This window comes from Camelina sativa, chromosome 6 (genome assembly GCF_000633955.1).
Source record: "Camelina sativa cultivar DH55 chromosome 6, Cs, whole genome shotgun sequence".
NCBI classification, from domain to species: Eukaryota; Viridiplantae; Streptophyta; class Magnoliopsida; order Brassicales; family Brassicaceae; genus Camelina; species Camelina sativa.
The window spans coordinates 25,858,493-25,872,476 of record NC_025690.1 but is presented as its reverse complement, the minus strand read 5'-3'; the positions used below and the strand labels follow the sequence as shown (position 1 = coordinate 25,872,476).

The 13,984-nt window shown below is 35.9% G+C and overlaps 2 protein-coding genes and 1 pseudogene across 2 annotated transcripts; all 3 read left to right on the top strand.

Annotated features, from left to right (window-relative positions):
• LOC104793679 lies at window positions 551–5,178 on the top strand. Its single transcript, XM_019226892.1, has 10 exons — window positions 551–739; window positions 1,282–2,817; window positions 2,917–3,064; window positions 3,171–3,302; window positions 3,380–3,443; window positions 3,526–3,675; window positions 3,749–3,807; window positions 4,275–4,409; window positions 4,598–4,689; window positions 4,788–5,178. The coding sequence occupies exons 2-10, from the start codon at window positions 1,288–1,290 to the stop codon at window positions 4,857–4,859; spliced, it is 2,382 nt and encodes a 793-aa protein (XP_019082437.1). The 5' UTR covers window positions 551–739; window positions 1,282–1,287; the 3' UTR covers window positions 4,860–5,178.
• Window positions 6,847–9,139, top strand: LOC104699486 (transcription factor PIL1-like). The gene is made up of 6 exons (XM_019226891.1): window positions 6,847–7,132; window positions 7,296–7,824; window positions 7,901–8,011; window positions 8,117–8,182; window positions 8,293–8,358; window positions 8,659–9,139. The coding sequence occupies exons 2-6, from the start codon at window positions 7,315–7,317 to the stop codon at window positions 9,055–9,057; spliced, it is 1,152 nt and encodes a 383-aa protein (XP_019082436.1). The 5' UTR covers window positions 6,847–7,132; window positions 7,296–7,314; the 3' UTR covers window positions 9,058–9,139.
• LOC104793678 lies at window positions 10,956–13,014 on the top strand (annotated as a pseudogene).

Below are 13,984 nucleotides of genomic sequence, written 5' to 3'. Positions count from 1 at the left end.
TTTGATTTTTTTTCTTACATTCAAATCCATTTAAAGTATAAAGCAGATTTTGAAATCCAGAAATAAATTACTAAACAATAACATATAAATTTAACTAGTATTTATAAATTATAGAACAAGAATACATGATTTACATTAAAAGAAAACTAAAATATAAAATTAAATCACACATAAACTATGTTTAAATTTTAAAATCCATTAAATCCGTGATTGAATAAACTCTTCGTAGTAGTATTACCGAATTATTTGACGGCTCTTCTTAAAGGGGTTATTAAACTCACTGTGCTTGACCGTCAACTTTAACAGAATCGGTCACGTGCAACGACCGTCTTCGTTTGTAAACGATTGAAAATTTTTGAGAGGCGAATTAGAGCGCCAAAATTTTGAGAATAATAGGCAGATCACGACACGCGTAATCACCTCAATCTGACGGCCACAACGTAATGTAATTCTGAGAAACGACAGGGGTAAAATCGTCCAATATTCCCGGCGTCGCAGATACACACTCAATTCAGCTACAAAAGTGTGTGACTGTGTGTGATTTGCCAAATCAAACATTTTCAGTTTCCCTCTCCTCTCTCTCTCTCTCTCTCTCCCCAGAAATTTCGAAATCTCTCTGCTCATCTCTCTCATTTTCTCAGTAATTTTTCCGGTGATCATCTTTCTCTCAGCGCTCACTTACTCTACACCGGAATTAGGAGTTAGGGCTTTCGCAGTTCAACCCGCGAGCTTTGATTTGGTAATTTTTAATAATCGACTCGATTTTTTCTGATTTTGTGTTCGATTCATGGCTTGTGGTTTCAGATTCAGTGAAAATTCGTTGCGATCTAAGCCCCTTTCGTTGAAAAGGTGTTATCGTCTCGATTAATAGTTCCGATACCTGCGTTATAGTGTTATCTTGCAAAATCGTTAAGACGTTGGTCTAGAGATTTGTGATCCCCCATGATTAGGGTTTAATACATCTCTTTCGAGCTTCTTAAGTTTGTTTTATTCGCTATTTTGGGTTTGATTTCGGCATCTATCATCTGTGTTTATCCTCTTGTTATCGTTTTACTACCCAGATCTAGCATCGTCTTGTTTTGGGTATTTCGATTTCCAGAGCTTTAGATCGGAGTGTTATTTCTCTGGGTTTTGAATTTGTCATTCTTATTTATTTTTATCCTTTATAGCTCAATTTAGCCTGCGCTGTTCTGCTTTATCTAACAAGTTTGTGTTGGTGTTCGTTGTGACTTGTTATTCTTTACCCAGTAGTATTGTTAACGTTTTGGTGATAATTTTCAGGGAAAGATGAGCGACCATAGAAGCTTCGGCAGTAACTATCACCCATCAAGTCAGTCCAGAAAGATTTCTATAGGAGTTATGGCTGATACACAACCAAAGAGAAATCCTGGGACAGATAAGGCTGATGGAGATGTTATTGCAAGAGTAGAAAAGTTGAAATCAGCCACGGCAACTGATTTACAGGCGAACAAGAAAGATAAAGGTGATTTAGCTGCCAGGCAAAGAAGTTCAGCTCAGGTCACAGGACGTGTGACCTCACCTTGGACGAGATCGTCTCATCGAAAATTAGGGACTCTGGAGAATGTTCTTTCTAAGCAAACATCTAGCTTGTCTGGTAGCAAGGGATTAAACAAGGGACTTGATGTAGTACATCAGGCACCAGCTCGTGAGTCATTTCAAGACTTTCCCATCTCGACTCCTCAGCACACTCATGGTGAGCTAAATGGCGGCAAGAACGATAAAGTGACGGATAGGAGTCCAGGGAGGATGGAAGAACCTCCAAGTGCAGTCTTGCAGCAAAAGGTTGCATCACAAAGAGAGGAGATGGGTAAGCCAGGGAAGGAGCAAAATGGAACTACTGATGCTTTGAGATCAAAACTGTGGGAAATATTGGGAAAAGCTTCACCAGCAAATAATGAAGATGTGAACTCTGAGACTCCAGAAGTCGTGAAGACCAACTTAAAGTTGAGTCAAGACAAGGGCTCAAATGATGATCCTCTTATTAAGCCTAGACACAATTCAGATTCTATAGAAACTGATTCTGAAAGCCCTGAAGTTGCAACCAGAAGGCCACTAACTAGATCGTTGTTGCAGAAGAGAGTAGGAGCCAAAGGTGTCCAGAAGAGAACCAAAGCTGGTGCCAACATAGGTCGCAAAACCGCTGAAGAAGTAAATAATATATTCTCTTTTGATGAAGGTTTGCGTGGAAAAGCTGGCACTGCTGCTATGAATTCTGCTGTTATGCCTAAAAAACAAAGGGGTAGAAGAAAAAACACTGTTGTACAATGCCGTAAGGCTCATTCTCGCAAAAAGGATGAAGCTGATGGGATTCTGAAGGAGGCAAGCAAGAGCAATACTCCTCCACGTTCCGAGAGCTTAGGAACTGGCAAAAGATCTTCATTTAAAGACAAAAAGGGAAGTTCCCGTGAGCCTCATCCACAGAGCAAAGCCCCGAAGCATAAACCAGATATTAGAGCATGGGAAAAAGATTTTCATCCATCTCCAGAAGCTGAGACAGCAGCTACGCCAGAGATATTCCAGGGATTATCTAAAAATGGTGAGAAACAGGAAAGACCGAGTGGTGTTTTCATGGAAAATCCTATTGAGCCAGAAAACGAATTTCAGAGTCCAACGTTTGGATATAAAGCACCAATCTCAAGTCCTTCCCCATGTTTTTCTCCCGAAGCATCTCCTTTGCAACCAAGAAATATTAGTCCCACTTTAGATGAGACTGAAACACCAATATTTAGCTTCGGTACCAAGAAAACCTCTCAGGGGACAACAGGCCAAGCGTCAGATACAGAAAAGAGATTGCCTGTAACCTTCATAAACTCAAGTTGCTTTATCTAAGTTAAAAACTATGCATGTTGACTTTACATAATACTCTCTGACTTGTTTTTCCTTAATTTTTTTCAGGATTTCTTCGAGAAGAAAAGAGATTATTCTTTCAGAAGAGAAATTTCTGGGGAGCAAAATGAAGATTTAGTTCTCTCCGATCCGTCATCTGATGAGAGAGACTCAGATGGTTCAGGAGAAGATTCGCCAGTGCTGGGCCATTACAACAGTATGCTTCTTAATTCTTTCCGTAGACCATATACAGAGACTGGAAGATCTTATTTTCTTTTAAACACAATCCATGTTTTGCTTATTTTATTGATCGTCTGATTCAGGCCCCGAAGAAAGAGAAACTGCTAACTGGAGTAATGAGAAATCTAAGTTAGGCTCTAGCTCAGCTAAACGGAACTCTAACTTTAAGGGCACTGGATGTGTCGTGTTAAGTCCTCCCACGTCTTTGTCCCAAGGTATAATGCTCATTTGTATGTCATTGTTGTGGTTTTCAATGCCGCACCCTCATTTTTTTTTCCTGGTAACTAAGCAGGGATCCAGGAAACTGATTCCTTTCAGGATTGTTCAGAGATGGATGAAGATGATGGCTTGGGAAGGTCTCTTGTAGATATAACGTATATTACGTCTCTACCTTGAATCTTCGTTCCCGTCTTAAGTTGATTAATTACCATGTCTCAGGGCTGTTGCATTGTTCGCTATGGCTCTTCAAAACTATGAGAAAAAGGTGAAATCTGCAGCTGAAAAGAAGTCCTCAGAAATCATAGCATCAGTCTCCGAGGAGATACATCTAGAGTTGGAGAATGTCAAGTCTCATATCATAACAGAAGCGTATGTTTCTAGAGTTGATCCTGCATTGCTCCTTTTTAATCTTCAGTCAATGATCTTGCTAATTATGGAACAGGGGAAAGGCGAGCAACTTAGCCAAAACTAAGAGAAAACATGCAGAAACAAGATTAGAAGGTACAGCAACGTATTATATCTTGATCACTGTGATATATTATTCACAGCCATGAACATTAAGAAAGCTTCGAAATTTAAATATACTAGCTTTGCAGTTTCATCCTGATACAGGTTATAGATCAGAAACTTGATATCATGCCTTGTTCTTTAGATGGCATTTAGTCTTGAAGTACTCACTATCTTGCTTCATTCTACTACCTTCAATTCTACTTGAATAGACACACACAATTCACTTATCTGTTGTAATCTTGGTTTAGGTTCCCATATTGTTGCATTTAACATAGTTTCTATTCCTCAAGACAAAGCTATATGCTCAATTCTGTTAAGTAGAATTGGAAAAATGACTTGTGTCTTGTTGTGGAACATCATCAAAGTATTGAATTGTCTTCATACGTCCACTAGTTGACAAAAAAAAAAGAGCTCCATCCTGATCTACTGTGTTCACTGACAATCTGACCGTATTACAGAGCAACAAGAGAAAATGAGAATGATCCATGAAAAGTTCAAGGACGATGTCAGCCATCAACTTGAAGAATTCAAGAGTAGTATTGACGGGCTTGAAGCACACCATTCAGATCTGAAAGGCAGCATAAAGAAGCAAAGTATGTTCACTTTTGTAACTTTTTGCTTTTACAACAACGAGTCCTAATATTAGAGCTGCTATGAAACATGATTGTATTGGGGACTATCAAGTAGATATTCTTCCATGGCAAGAGAGTTTTGATATAACAGGAGGGAGGACAAGCGTTTCCTAAACTGACTTGAAGTTTTATATATCTCTCCTTCACAGGAACATCACACCAGAAACTCATCGCAAATTTTGAAGGAGGCATCGAGACAAAGCTGGACAATGCGAGCAAAAGAATCGAATCTGTCAACAAGGCAAGTATTTCTTCTTGTGCTCCTAAGAATTAAAAAAAAAAAATCATAATTTGAAAGCATAAAAACTCAAATATGGTGTCTATGGTACACACACACAGTCTGCGAGAGGAAAGATGATGCAGCTGAAGATGATTGTGGCAGAATGTTTGAAAGATGATGTGTTCGGCTGACCTGAGCGCCTCACAGAATCAATCACACGTAAGTCGTTATTCTCCACTTAAAAAAAACACTAGGGAAAGATATACCAAAAGTTATGTTACTATGAGTTTTTAGTTTTCAGTACTAAACCAGAAGAGAAAACCCTCTCAAGCCAAACCCAACTTTGGTTTTAGTTAGTGGTATCAAGAGTCGAGGCGAATAAAGAAGATGATTGAAATGCTTTTTGACTCTTTAAGTTTTATTGTGAACCCACTAAAAAGAAAACACAACTTATATATATCCCAAGTAAGAGTCTTTTTTTTTCCTTATAGCAGTGTCAGTGTGAAGGTTTGATTTATTTATTTTTGCCAGCAACTGATAAACTAAATTATAAATAAAAGAAAAAAAAATAGTTTGAACGATCGATTAGATAAGTAAAAGTGCAGAAGACGACAAAACCAGTAGCAGTAGTTAGAGAGGAGGGAGACAAAATAAAACACAAAGGGAAGGGAGGGTGGGTTGAAGAAGCACGCGGGCATCACGTGAAGTGCACGTGAACTAGGCCCAATAAAGCAAGTTGTGGGTTGAAGAATCACGCGGGCATCACGTGAAGTGCACGTGAACTAGGCCCAATAAAGCAAGTTGTGGGTCCAGTTTAGAAAAACCTGCTTTTGAGAATAGGGGCCCATACCTCATTCATCCCCATATGTCTTTTTAATTAATTTTCTTTTTATTTATTATTATGGGGAGTGAAGGTTCGTTGTCGTTGCCACTCGCGTGGGCAAATTTTGTTGTGCCCGTCTCTGTCTCTCTCGCTAGTCACAACAACAACACACCATCGCTCACTCGCTCACTGTTAAAAATTCCACAGTACAATTTCATTTATACGTCTATTTTTGGATCAAAACGATTTGCATCTATATTTGATAACTCTTCATTTTTTGTGACCTGAAAGACATTAGGTATTTCTTACTTATGGTAGGCACAATTTTGAATCATTAAATGTTTTATCAGCGAGGCCAAGACAATTTCCTTTAGTTAAACTGTCCGTCGGTGCAATATAATAACATATATATGAACGTAAAATAGAAAAGAAAAAAAAAGTGTTTCTTATTTATTTTTTTTCTGTTGGAAGGCTTTTTTTTTTTCTTTTGTCATTGCATAGTTTGGAATTTGGTCCTAAAATTTCTAGCTTTTCTACAAAACAAAAAAAAAAATGTTCGTAGTTGCATGACGACAAAAGAAATGTTAGTTGCATTATTGTTGTAGCATCATCGGAGAGAGATTTTTTTGGTCCACCAGTAGATTATATAAATATATCATGAAAAGAGAATTTCATAACTTGCAATAAAAATCTATAAATGCGTTTTGTTTCTTTACATCAAAAGTAAAATATCTGACTCCGTATTGAGTTCATTAGTTTGAAAGAAACGAACTCCCCATGCTTATAATTAACGTGAAATACTACAAAAAACAATTTTCTCACTTTAGATGGAGACGACAAAAAGACAGAAAAAAAAATGTCATCGTATTCGTAGATTTGACCCCTTCATAATATTAGATTACAACAATTTAAGAAAAGGGAACGGTGGAGAAGAAAAGCGAAGTCGGTCACAAGGTTTGTCTATCTTCGTCTTTCACTATCGCCCATACATTATCTTGCTTCTCCCATACAACGCCACCACCACCACCACCCACTATTATTCTTCTTTCATTAATCACATCACATTTAACTTAAATACTAGTTAATATCAGGGTTCTTGATCTAAAGCCTTATTATTAATTATGGTTGTTTTATAAAGCTTCCGAAAACTTAATTTAGCAAATACAACAATTTTACGTTCACTAACATCGTTTGTTTGTGTAATGAAATATATATAATATCAATACTTATATATCTGAATTTTAACATTTGAAATCGACCAAAGTTTGTAGCATTATATAAACTTTTGTATTTTTCTTAATACTAATGTGTCGATACTACCGTACGTGTCATAGTCATGATTCACACTCGAAAATACAAATATGAGCTGTGGACCAAAACAAATCCTCCATATATCAATCTTAAATTAAATAAACGATTATATTTATATATATGCAGAGACTTCACAAAACCCCTAGATTATATAGAAGAAGAAAGTGTGAAGTCCGAATCTCTCTGGTTCTATAATTCACAAAAAAAATAGGAAAAAGGTAAAACAAAGCTTAATTTGTTCAGTTTACTTCAATGGAAAGGAAAGCAGTTAGCATCATCTTCATCTCATCAACCAAACGTGATTTCTCCATCATCAGGCTTTAAACCTAAGTAAGTTTATGGATTTCATCTACACTTTCTACGAGTTCCATAACATTAATTTACACACACACACACAATATAAATGTGTATGCAAGTACATGGAGAGTAATGTTTGTTTATACGTGTCTACTTTTTTTTTTTTGTTTATTCATACGTGACTCTTTTGTTGCAGATTAAACGATCAAGATTACATGGAGCTGGTGTGCGAAAATGGAAAGATTCTTGCGAAGACTCGAAGGCCCAAGAACAACGGTTCTTTTCAAAACCAACGTACGCAATCTCTCTTGGATTTGTATGAGACCGAGTACTATGACGGTTTCAAGAAAAACATCAAGAGTCTTGGAGACACAAAAGTCGTTCCTGTGAGCGAACCTCAGCCACAACAAGATAAAGAAAACGATGAACAAATCAATAACAACAACAATAAGAAGAAGATTACGTCCTCCAAAACCGAATCTGAGCGAAATGTCTCCAAAAGCCACAAACGAGTTGAATCATCAACATTAATTGATGATTCTGCTAAAGGTCCAACGTATGTTGAAGTTATTACAGCTCCTCCTGATGAGCAATCTGCAGCTGTTGGAAGATCCACGTCTTCATCGAAGTTTTCTCAAGGAAGTTCGAGAGATCGAAGTCTTTCTTCTTTAAAGAGGAAGCATGGAGACATTGAAGAAGAAGAATCAACCTATTTAATTAGTAATGTAAGAGAAATTAATTACTTTAGTTGGTTCATATATGGTAGAGAGATCATCAAAAAAAATTTTGTTTATTATGCAGAACTCGGATGATGAATCAGATGATGAGAAGACACAAGTCCATATGAGAACAAGAAAGCCGGTAACTAAGAAGAGGAAACGAAGCACAGAAGTCCATAGGTTATCTGAAAGAGTGAGTTTACATATATATATATATATATATATATATATATATACACTCTCATTTCATGAAATTTCACATTAGCTGTAAAAATTAATGCTAAGGATTTGTTAACAGAAGCGAAGAGATGAATTCAACAAGAAAATGCGTGCTTTGCAGGACCTACTACCTAACTGTTACAAGGTTTGATATTAACTTAAACCATATTAATTAGATAATATTTTGCTATACTTAGAGAGTTGATCTTTTTTCTTTTTATGTGGAGATTTCTGAATACGTGTCATTGTTTATAGGACGATAAGGCATCATTGTTAGATGAGGCTATCAAATATATGAGGACCCTCCAACTTCAAGTTCAGGTATTCAAGAATAATACATCAATTCAACAAAATTTCATGGTCTTTCATGAAAAAATAAACGAATTGAGAAATAATAAAATGATCAAAATAAAAAATAAAAAATTGTTTTTAACATCAAATTTGCGTTAGGCTTTACCTCTATGATTTAAAAATGATTTCTCGATTAAATCAAGTTTGATAAATATATAAAAAACAATATAACTATACTAATAAAGTATCAAAACTTTTTTACTGATATATTTTACTACAATCTAATTTTTACATGTGAAATACTTAACATGTTGTAATAATCGTTTACAGATGATGAGTATGGGAAATGGGTTGATACGGCCACCTACAATGTTGCCAATGGGTCATTATTCTCATTTCATGGGTCTAGTAGGAATGCATATGGGCGCAGCAGCAGCAACACCAGTACCGCAGTTTCTGCCCATGAATGTTCATGGAAACGGTTTTCCAGGGATTAACAATTCATCATCACAAATGCTAAGCTTTCTTAATCACCCCACAGGACTAATCCCAAACTCTCCCATCTTTTCTCCATTGGAAAACTGCTCTCAGCAATTTGTGGTGCCTTCGTGTGTTCCTCAGACTCAGGCTACTCCTTTGACTCAGTTCCCAAAGTCTGCGTCCACCTCAAACTTAGAAGATGCAATGCAATTTAGAGGAAGCAATGGTTATTACCGCTCCCTAAACTAAATAAGTATTTGTAGATAGTTGATGTCTCTTTTCCAACCAAGTTGACTTGGACAAAAAAAAAAGAAGAAGTGATTTTTCCTAAGTATCATCTAGTTTGTGTTGTAGTTTATGGGCTTAAGCAATTTTATTTGAAGAAACTCTATTATGAATGGTCTGATACGAAGATAAAGCAATTTGCCAATCAATCTCCAGAAGTGGCGAACTGACGATGTCGGTTTTAACGTTATCTTCTCCCGCGAGTAAGTAAACCCTAAATTCAACTAACATGTGACAGCAAGACGACTCATTGTACCTTGACGACCTTGTTGTGGAATTTGAAACAATATTTTGCCATTTTATAAACTTTTTATACTTAAAACTAATAAATTACTAAGATTAATGCTTGATGGGCTTTTCAGTGGACTAATATTCTTAATTGGGTTTCATTAAACGTCGAAACAAGGGAGTGATGAAGATGGACATTGAATTTCTGATAATAACGGCTAATTTTTATTTGATAATGTGACTCATATGGACATTGAATTAGCGTCCGGACTCCGGTATTTAATGTACATTACAAAAAATTAGATACTACTACTTTCACATGTAAAGATTTTTAAATTTTTTTATTTTACTTTAAATGTGAATTAGATTTGATACTTTCTTTAAATAGGTGACTCTGATTTCAGAACTTAACATGATACTTTGAGAAAGAGGATAATTAAGTCTAAACCAATACCTTTAAAAATAGAAAATTTTCAACAACTTTCTTTATATATGAAACCATGCCAAAGTATATATAACAAACGAAAAAGTGTTGAATTTAAAGATTCGATGTCACGATCAATCACATTACACCGTCGGTGATAATTTATTTCTTTTCACACCATTTTTTAACTGTATCTATAAGACACCGTCGGCTAAATATCTCCTCTAGAATTTACTAGCTAGTTTGAGTAGTTTATATCATAATCTACGTCACTACGTGACAATATCTTCCACTTCTAGTTCTAGATTCGGACTCTTTCTACATGTGTCCGTTGATATAACAAAGGTACAAAACCCTCGTCGTCTGTTAGACTATGTAGAACGACTAGTATCCACATACTGTATAAGCATGATCCGGAAATTTTAAACAGCAAATCAGCTTCAAGACAATCTATATTCGGATTTGTGAGATAATTTGTGTGAAGGGTCTTTCTTTTTTAAAAGTTGATTAATAAAAAAGTCAACAAGAAGAAAGTGGATTGTTACGTTAAGTCCTAACAGATTCACTTAACCATATTAAAAATTTCATCCCCCTAGCTAACTAAATGTGTGTATACGGTACAATACAGAGGAATAAGAGACGTAACAAATTAAAAATCTCATAAAGGTTACAATTTGCAAGCCGTCGGATGTGATAAAGATTAACGTATTTCCGTTTAAAATTTGGCCAGAAAAATCGAGCCTTTTTGATTTATTTTGCCCTGTTTTGCTATATATATATATATATACTAGCATCTGTAACTTTTACTGTTTCTGAACACGAAGTAAGCACAAACACGTCTGTTTATTTTCTATTTGAGAACAAAAAAAAGAGTAATAAATAAAGTAAAAGTTGCAGTATATATGGTAATATGGTGGTATGAATAGGGTAGAGTGGATTCTAGATTTTAGTCTATAGCAGAAATTGGTACGTAACCAAAAAAAAAACTCAAGTATAAAAGAGACGTGGAAAGCCTATTCTAGTCTAGATAAAAGGAAAATACAGTAGTACAACTGTACAATACTTATTTAAATTCACAATTATATAGATAAATAAATAAACAGTAAAAGTTCTATCTTTTTTACTTATTTTACAAATTTAAATGTAAAAAAATTATATATGCATGTAGTCACCAAACCAACAACAATTATTATTCACACGAACACACAAAAACAAAGAAGAAAATTAAACAAATTGTTTAGTTCTTTACAATGGAGATCAATATCATAATCCCGATCAATCCTATCTTGGCACTACTTGTCTTGATCCTTGCTCTCAAGATATACGACGCTTTTATGATCCTAGTTTGGCAGCCATTTGTGTTGACCAGAAGATTCCAGAAACAAGGAATCTCAGGCCCAAAGTACAGATTCTTGTACGGAAACATCGGCGAAATAAAGAAGATGAAGAGAGAAGCTCAGCTTTCGATTCTTGATCCCAGCTCCAACGATGTATTTTCTCGTGTTCTTCCTCATTATCAACAATGGATATCTATATACGGTGCCGTTTCCTCCATCTCTCTCTCTCTGTTCATCTTTATGTTTTTACCTTTTTTCTTAAGAAAATGAACTTTCCTTAGAGGAGGTATGCGTGACATACAAGTTATCAATAATGGTATATATTTAATTACTAGGAGAGACAATTCTTTACTGGAGCGGAACAGAGCCCAGGATATGCATCTCAGATCCTGAACTTGCAAAACAGATCTTGTCAAGCAAGTTAGGTTTCTTTGTCAAATCACAGATAAGACCCGAGGTCATCAAACTTGTCGGCATCAAAGGACTTGTCTTTGTCGAAGGTACTGATTGGGTTCGCCACAGAAGAATCTTGAACCCTGCTTTCTCCATGGATAGGCTCAAGGTCTTTTGTTCCTTCTTTCTTAAGTCGATTTGAGAACTTAACCCTTAGAGAAGACAGACGACGTAGTTTATCTATTTTTTTTTTGTTGTGATTTTTGATTCTGTTGATCAGAACATGACGAACGTTATGGTGGTTTGTACGCTCAAGATGTTAGAGGAGTGGAAAGAAGAGAGGAGTAAGGAAGAAACAGAGCATTCAAAGATTAGAAAGGATATGAACAGAGATTTCCAAAGACTAACCGCCGATATAATAGCGACAGCTGCGTTTGGAAGCAGTTATGTCGAAGTGCTGTAAAACTTTTCTCACCGATATGTTTATCCCTGGAACTCAGTAAGTTAATCACTCTGCTATTTCAGTTCTCTGTTCAGACAAGATTCTTAGGGTTTTGAAATATATTGGTCTTTCTTGTATTACAAGGTATCTTCCGACGCCTTTGCGCTTTCGAATATGGAAGCTGGAGAGGAAAATGGATAACTCAATTAAGAGGATTGTAAGTTCGAGACTACAATCAGAATCAGAATATGGAGACGATCTCCTGGGAATCATGTTGAAAGCTTACAAAGCTGAAGAGAACAAACGAAAGATGAGCATCGAAGAGATCATACATGAATGCAGAACTTTCTTCTTTGCAGGTCACGAAACCACTTCGAATCTATTGACATGGGCAACGATGTTACTGTGCTTGCACCAAGATTGGCAGGAGAAACTCAGAGAAGAGATATTCAAAGAATGTGGTAAAGCAAAAACCCCAGATTCAGAAACTTTCTGCAAACTCAAACTGGTAAATGTTCATCTTTTAAAAGGGTTTAATTTCTTCGAACAAAGTGAGATGATGTTTCTTGTGGTTGAAGAAACCTGTTTATATATCTCGCAGATGAACATGGTGATAATGGAATCACTTCGACTTTACGGACCAGTCTCAGCTTTGTCTCGCGAAGCATCAACAAATATAAAAATAGGTAACCTAGACATTCCCAAGGGCACAACCATAGTCATCCCACTTCTGAAGATGCATAGCGACAAGACCCTTTGGGGATCCGACGCGGACAAATTCAACCCAATGAGGTTTGAAAACGGCATTTCCAAAGCCGCCAACCACCCAAACGCTCTCCTAGCGTTCTCCGTCGGACCAAGGGCTTGCATTGGCCAAAACTTTGTCATGATCGAAGCCAAGACAGTGCCCACCATGATTCTTCAACGGTTCCGGCTTAGCCTCTCTAGTGAGTATAAGCACTCGCCGATGGATAACCTCACTATTCAGCCTCAGTACGGCTTACCCGTAATGCTTCAGCCTCTGGAAGACTGAAGTAAACTGCCCAAATTAAATTAATCGGATCTCTTAATGAAACTACTACAACATTATCTTAACTCATCCTTATCAAATAATTGGGCTTTTACAGTCTCAATTTGGGGCTCTTATGGGCTAAATATACATTGTGTATACTTAATGGGTAAATGAGAAACAAAACTATCCGTAAATTGAAAGTAGAATGTTTCATCTTATCATGGATAAAAAAAGCTAAAGCAACACAAAAAATTTGTGCTATCGGTTTTGAAAAGATTATGATGAAAGTGAAAGTCTATCAGATTTCGTTACAGAAAATGGCAAAATGCCAATTTTAAAAACTGGATCGGTGTTTATATTATTTGTAGCTGGTTGCCTTTTTGAGACGATTACATGTGTAAATTATAACGTCTGTAAAGCTTCGAGAAGATTAAATTATTGCATAAGCAATGACGTCATCTATTATGATTTTATGAACAAAAACGACTGATATAAACAAACTATATTGTTTAAATGAATTCAAAAGGACTCCCCACACATATCCACTAACGATTGGCGTTTTTAGAATCCAATGCTACCTTATTTCATGCATGCGTTACATTGTATAACTTTAGTTCACATGTAAAACAAATTCCATTAATTCTTTTTAAAAAAAACAAGTGTGACACTAATTCCTATGTTTTACTCGGATCATATCTCAATTCTCAAATGAAATCCAAAACTACTTTTGTTTGTTAATCTGTATAACTCGAATAGACTTCAATAGGTTAAACAAAAATGATCATTCATAAATTTAAGACATGCTTAAAATATACCTTTTAGATGCTAAAGCTAATTAATAATATGTATATACAATATTCCTTTCATTGTTTCTTTCTTTGATCGGTTACAGTTTTATTCATTCTTACTTAAAAACGGGAATAAATAGAAGTATTTGTGCTTATCAGAAACACAAGTCACGGGACTCACACTCCAACGACGCATAATAAAACGGAAACCTCCACTTCAAACCACAAAGCAAACTTAAACACTCAAACCCAAAAAAAAAAAAAAAA

Bases quoted from the DNA above. Each gene is read 5' to 3' on its own strand.
- LOC104793679 (XM_019226892.1), top strand. From the start codon at position 1,288: ATGAGCGACCATAGAAGCTTCGGCAGTAACTATCACCCATCAAGTCAG. The intron at 3,065-3,170 runs GTATGCTTCTTA...CGTCTGATTCAG, and splicing joins AGTGCTGGGCCATTACAACA to GCCCCGAAGAAAGAGAAACT. The intron at 3,808-4,274 runs GTACAGCAACGT...ACCGTATTACAG, and splicing joins TGCAGAAACAAGATTAGAAG to AGCAACAAGAGAAAATGAGA.
- LOC104699486 (XM_019226891.1), top strand. From the start codon at position 7,315: ATGGAGCTGGTGTGCGAAAATGGAAAGATTCTTGCGAAGACTCGAAGG. The intron at 8,183-8,292 runs GTTTGATATTAA...CATTGTTTATAG, and splicing joins TACTACCTAACTGTTACAAG to GACGATAAGGCATCATTGTT. The intron at 8,359-8,658 runs GTATTCAAGAAT...AATCGTTTACAG, and splicing joins CCCTCCAACTTCAAGTTCAG to ATGATGAGTATGGGAAATGG.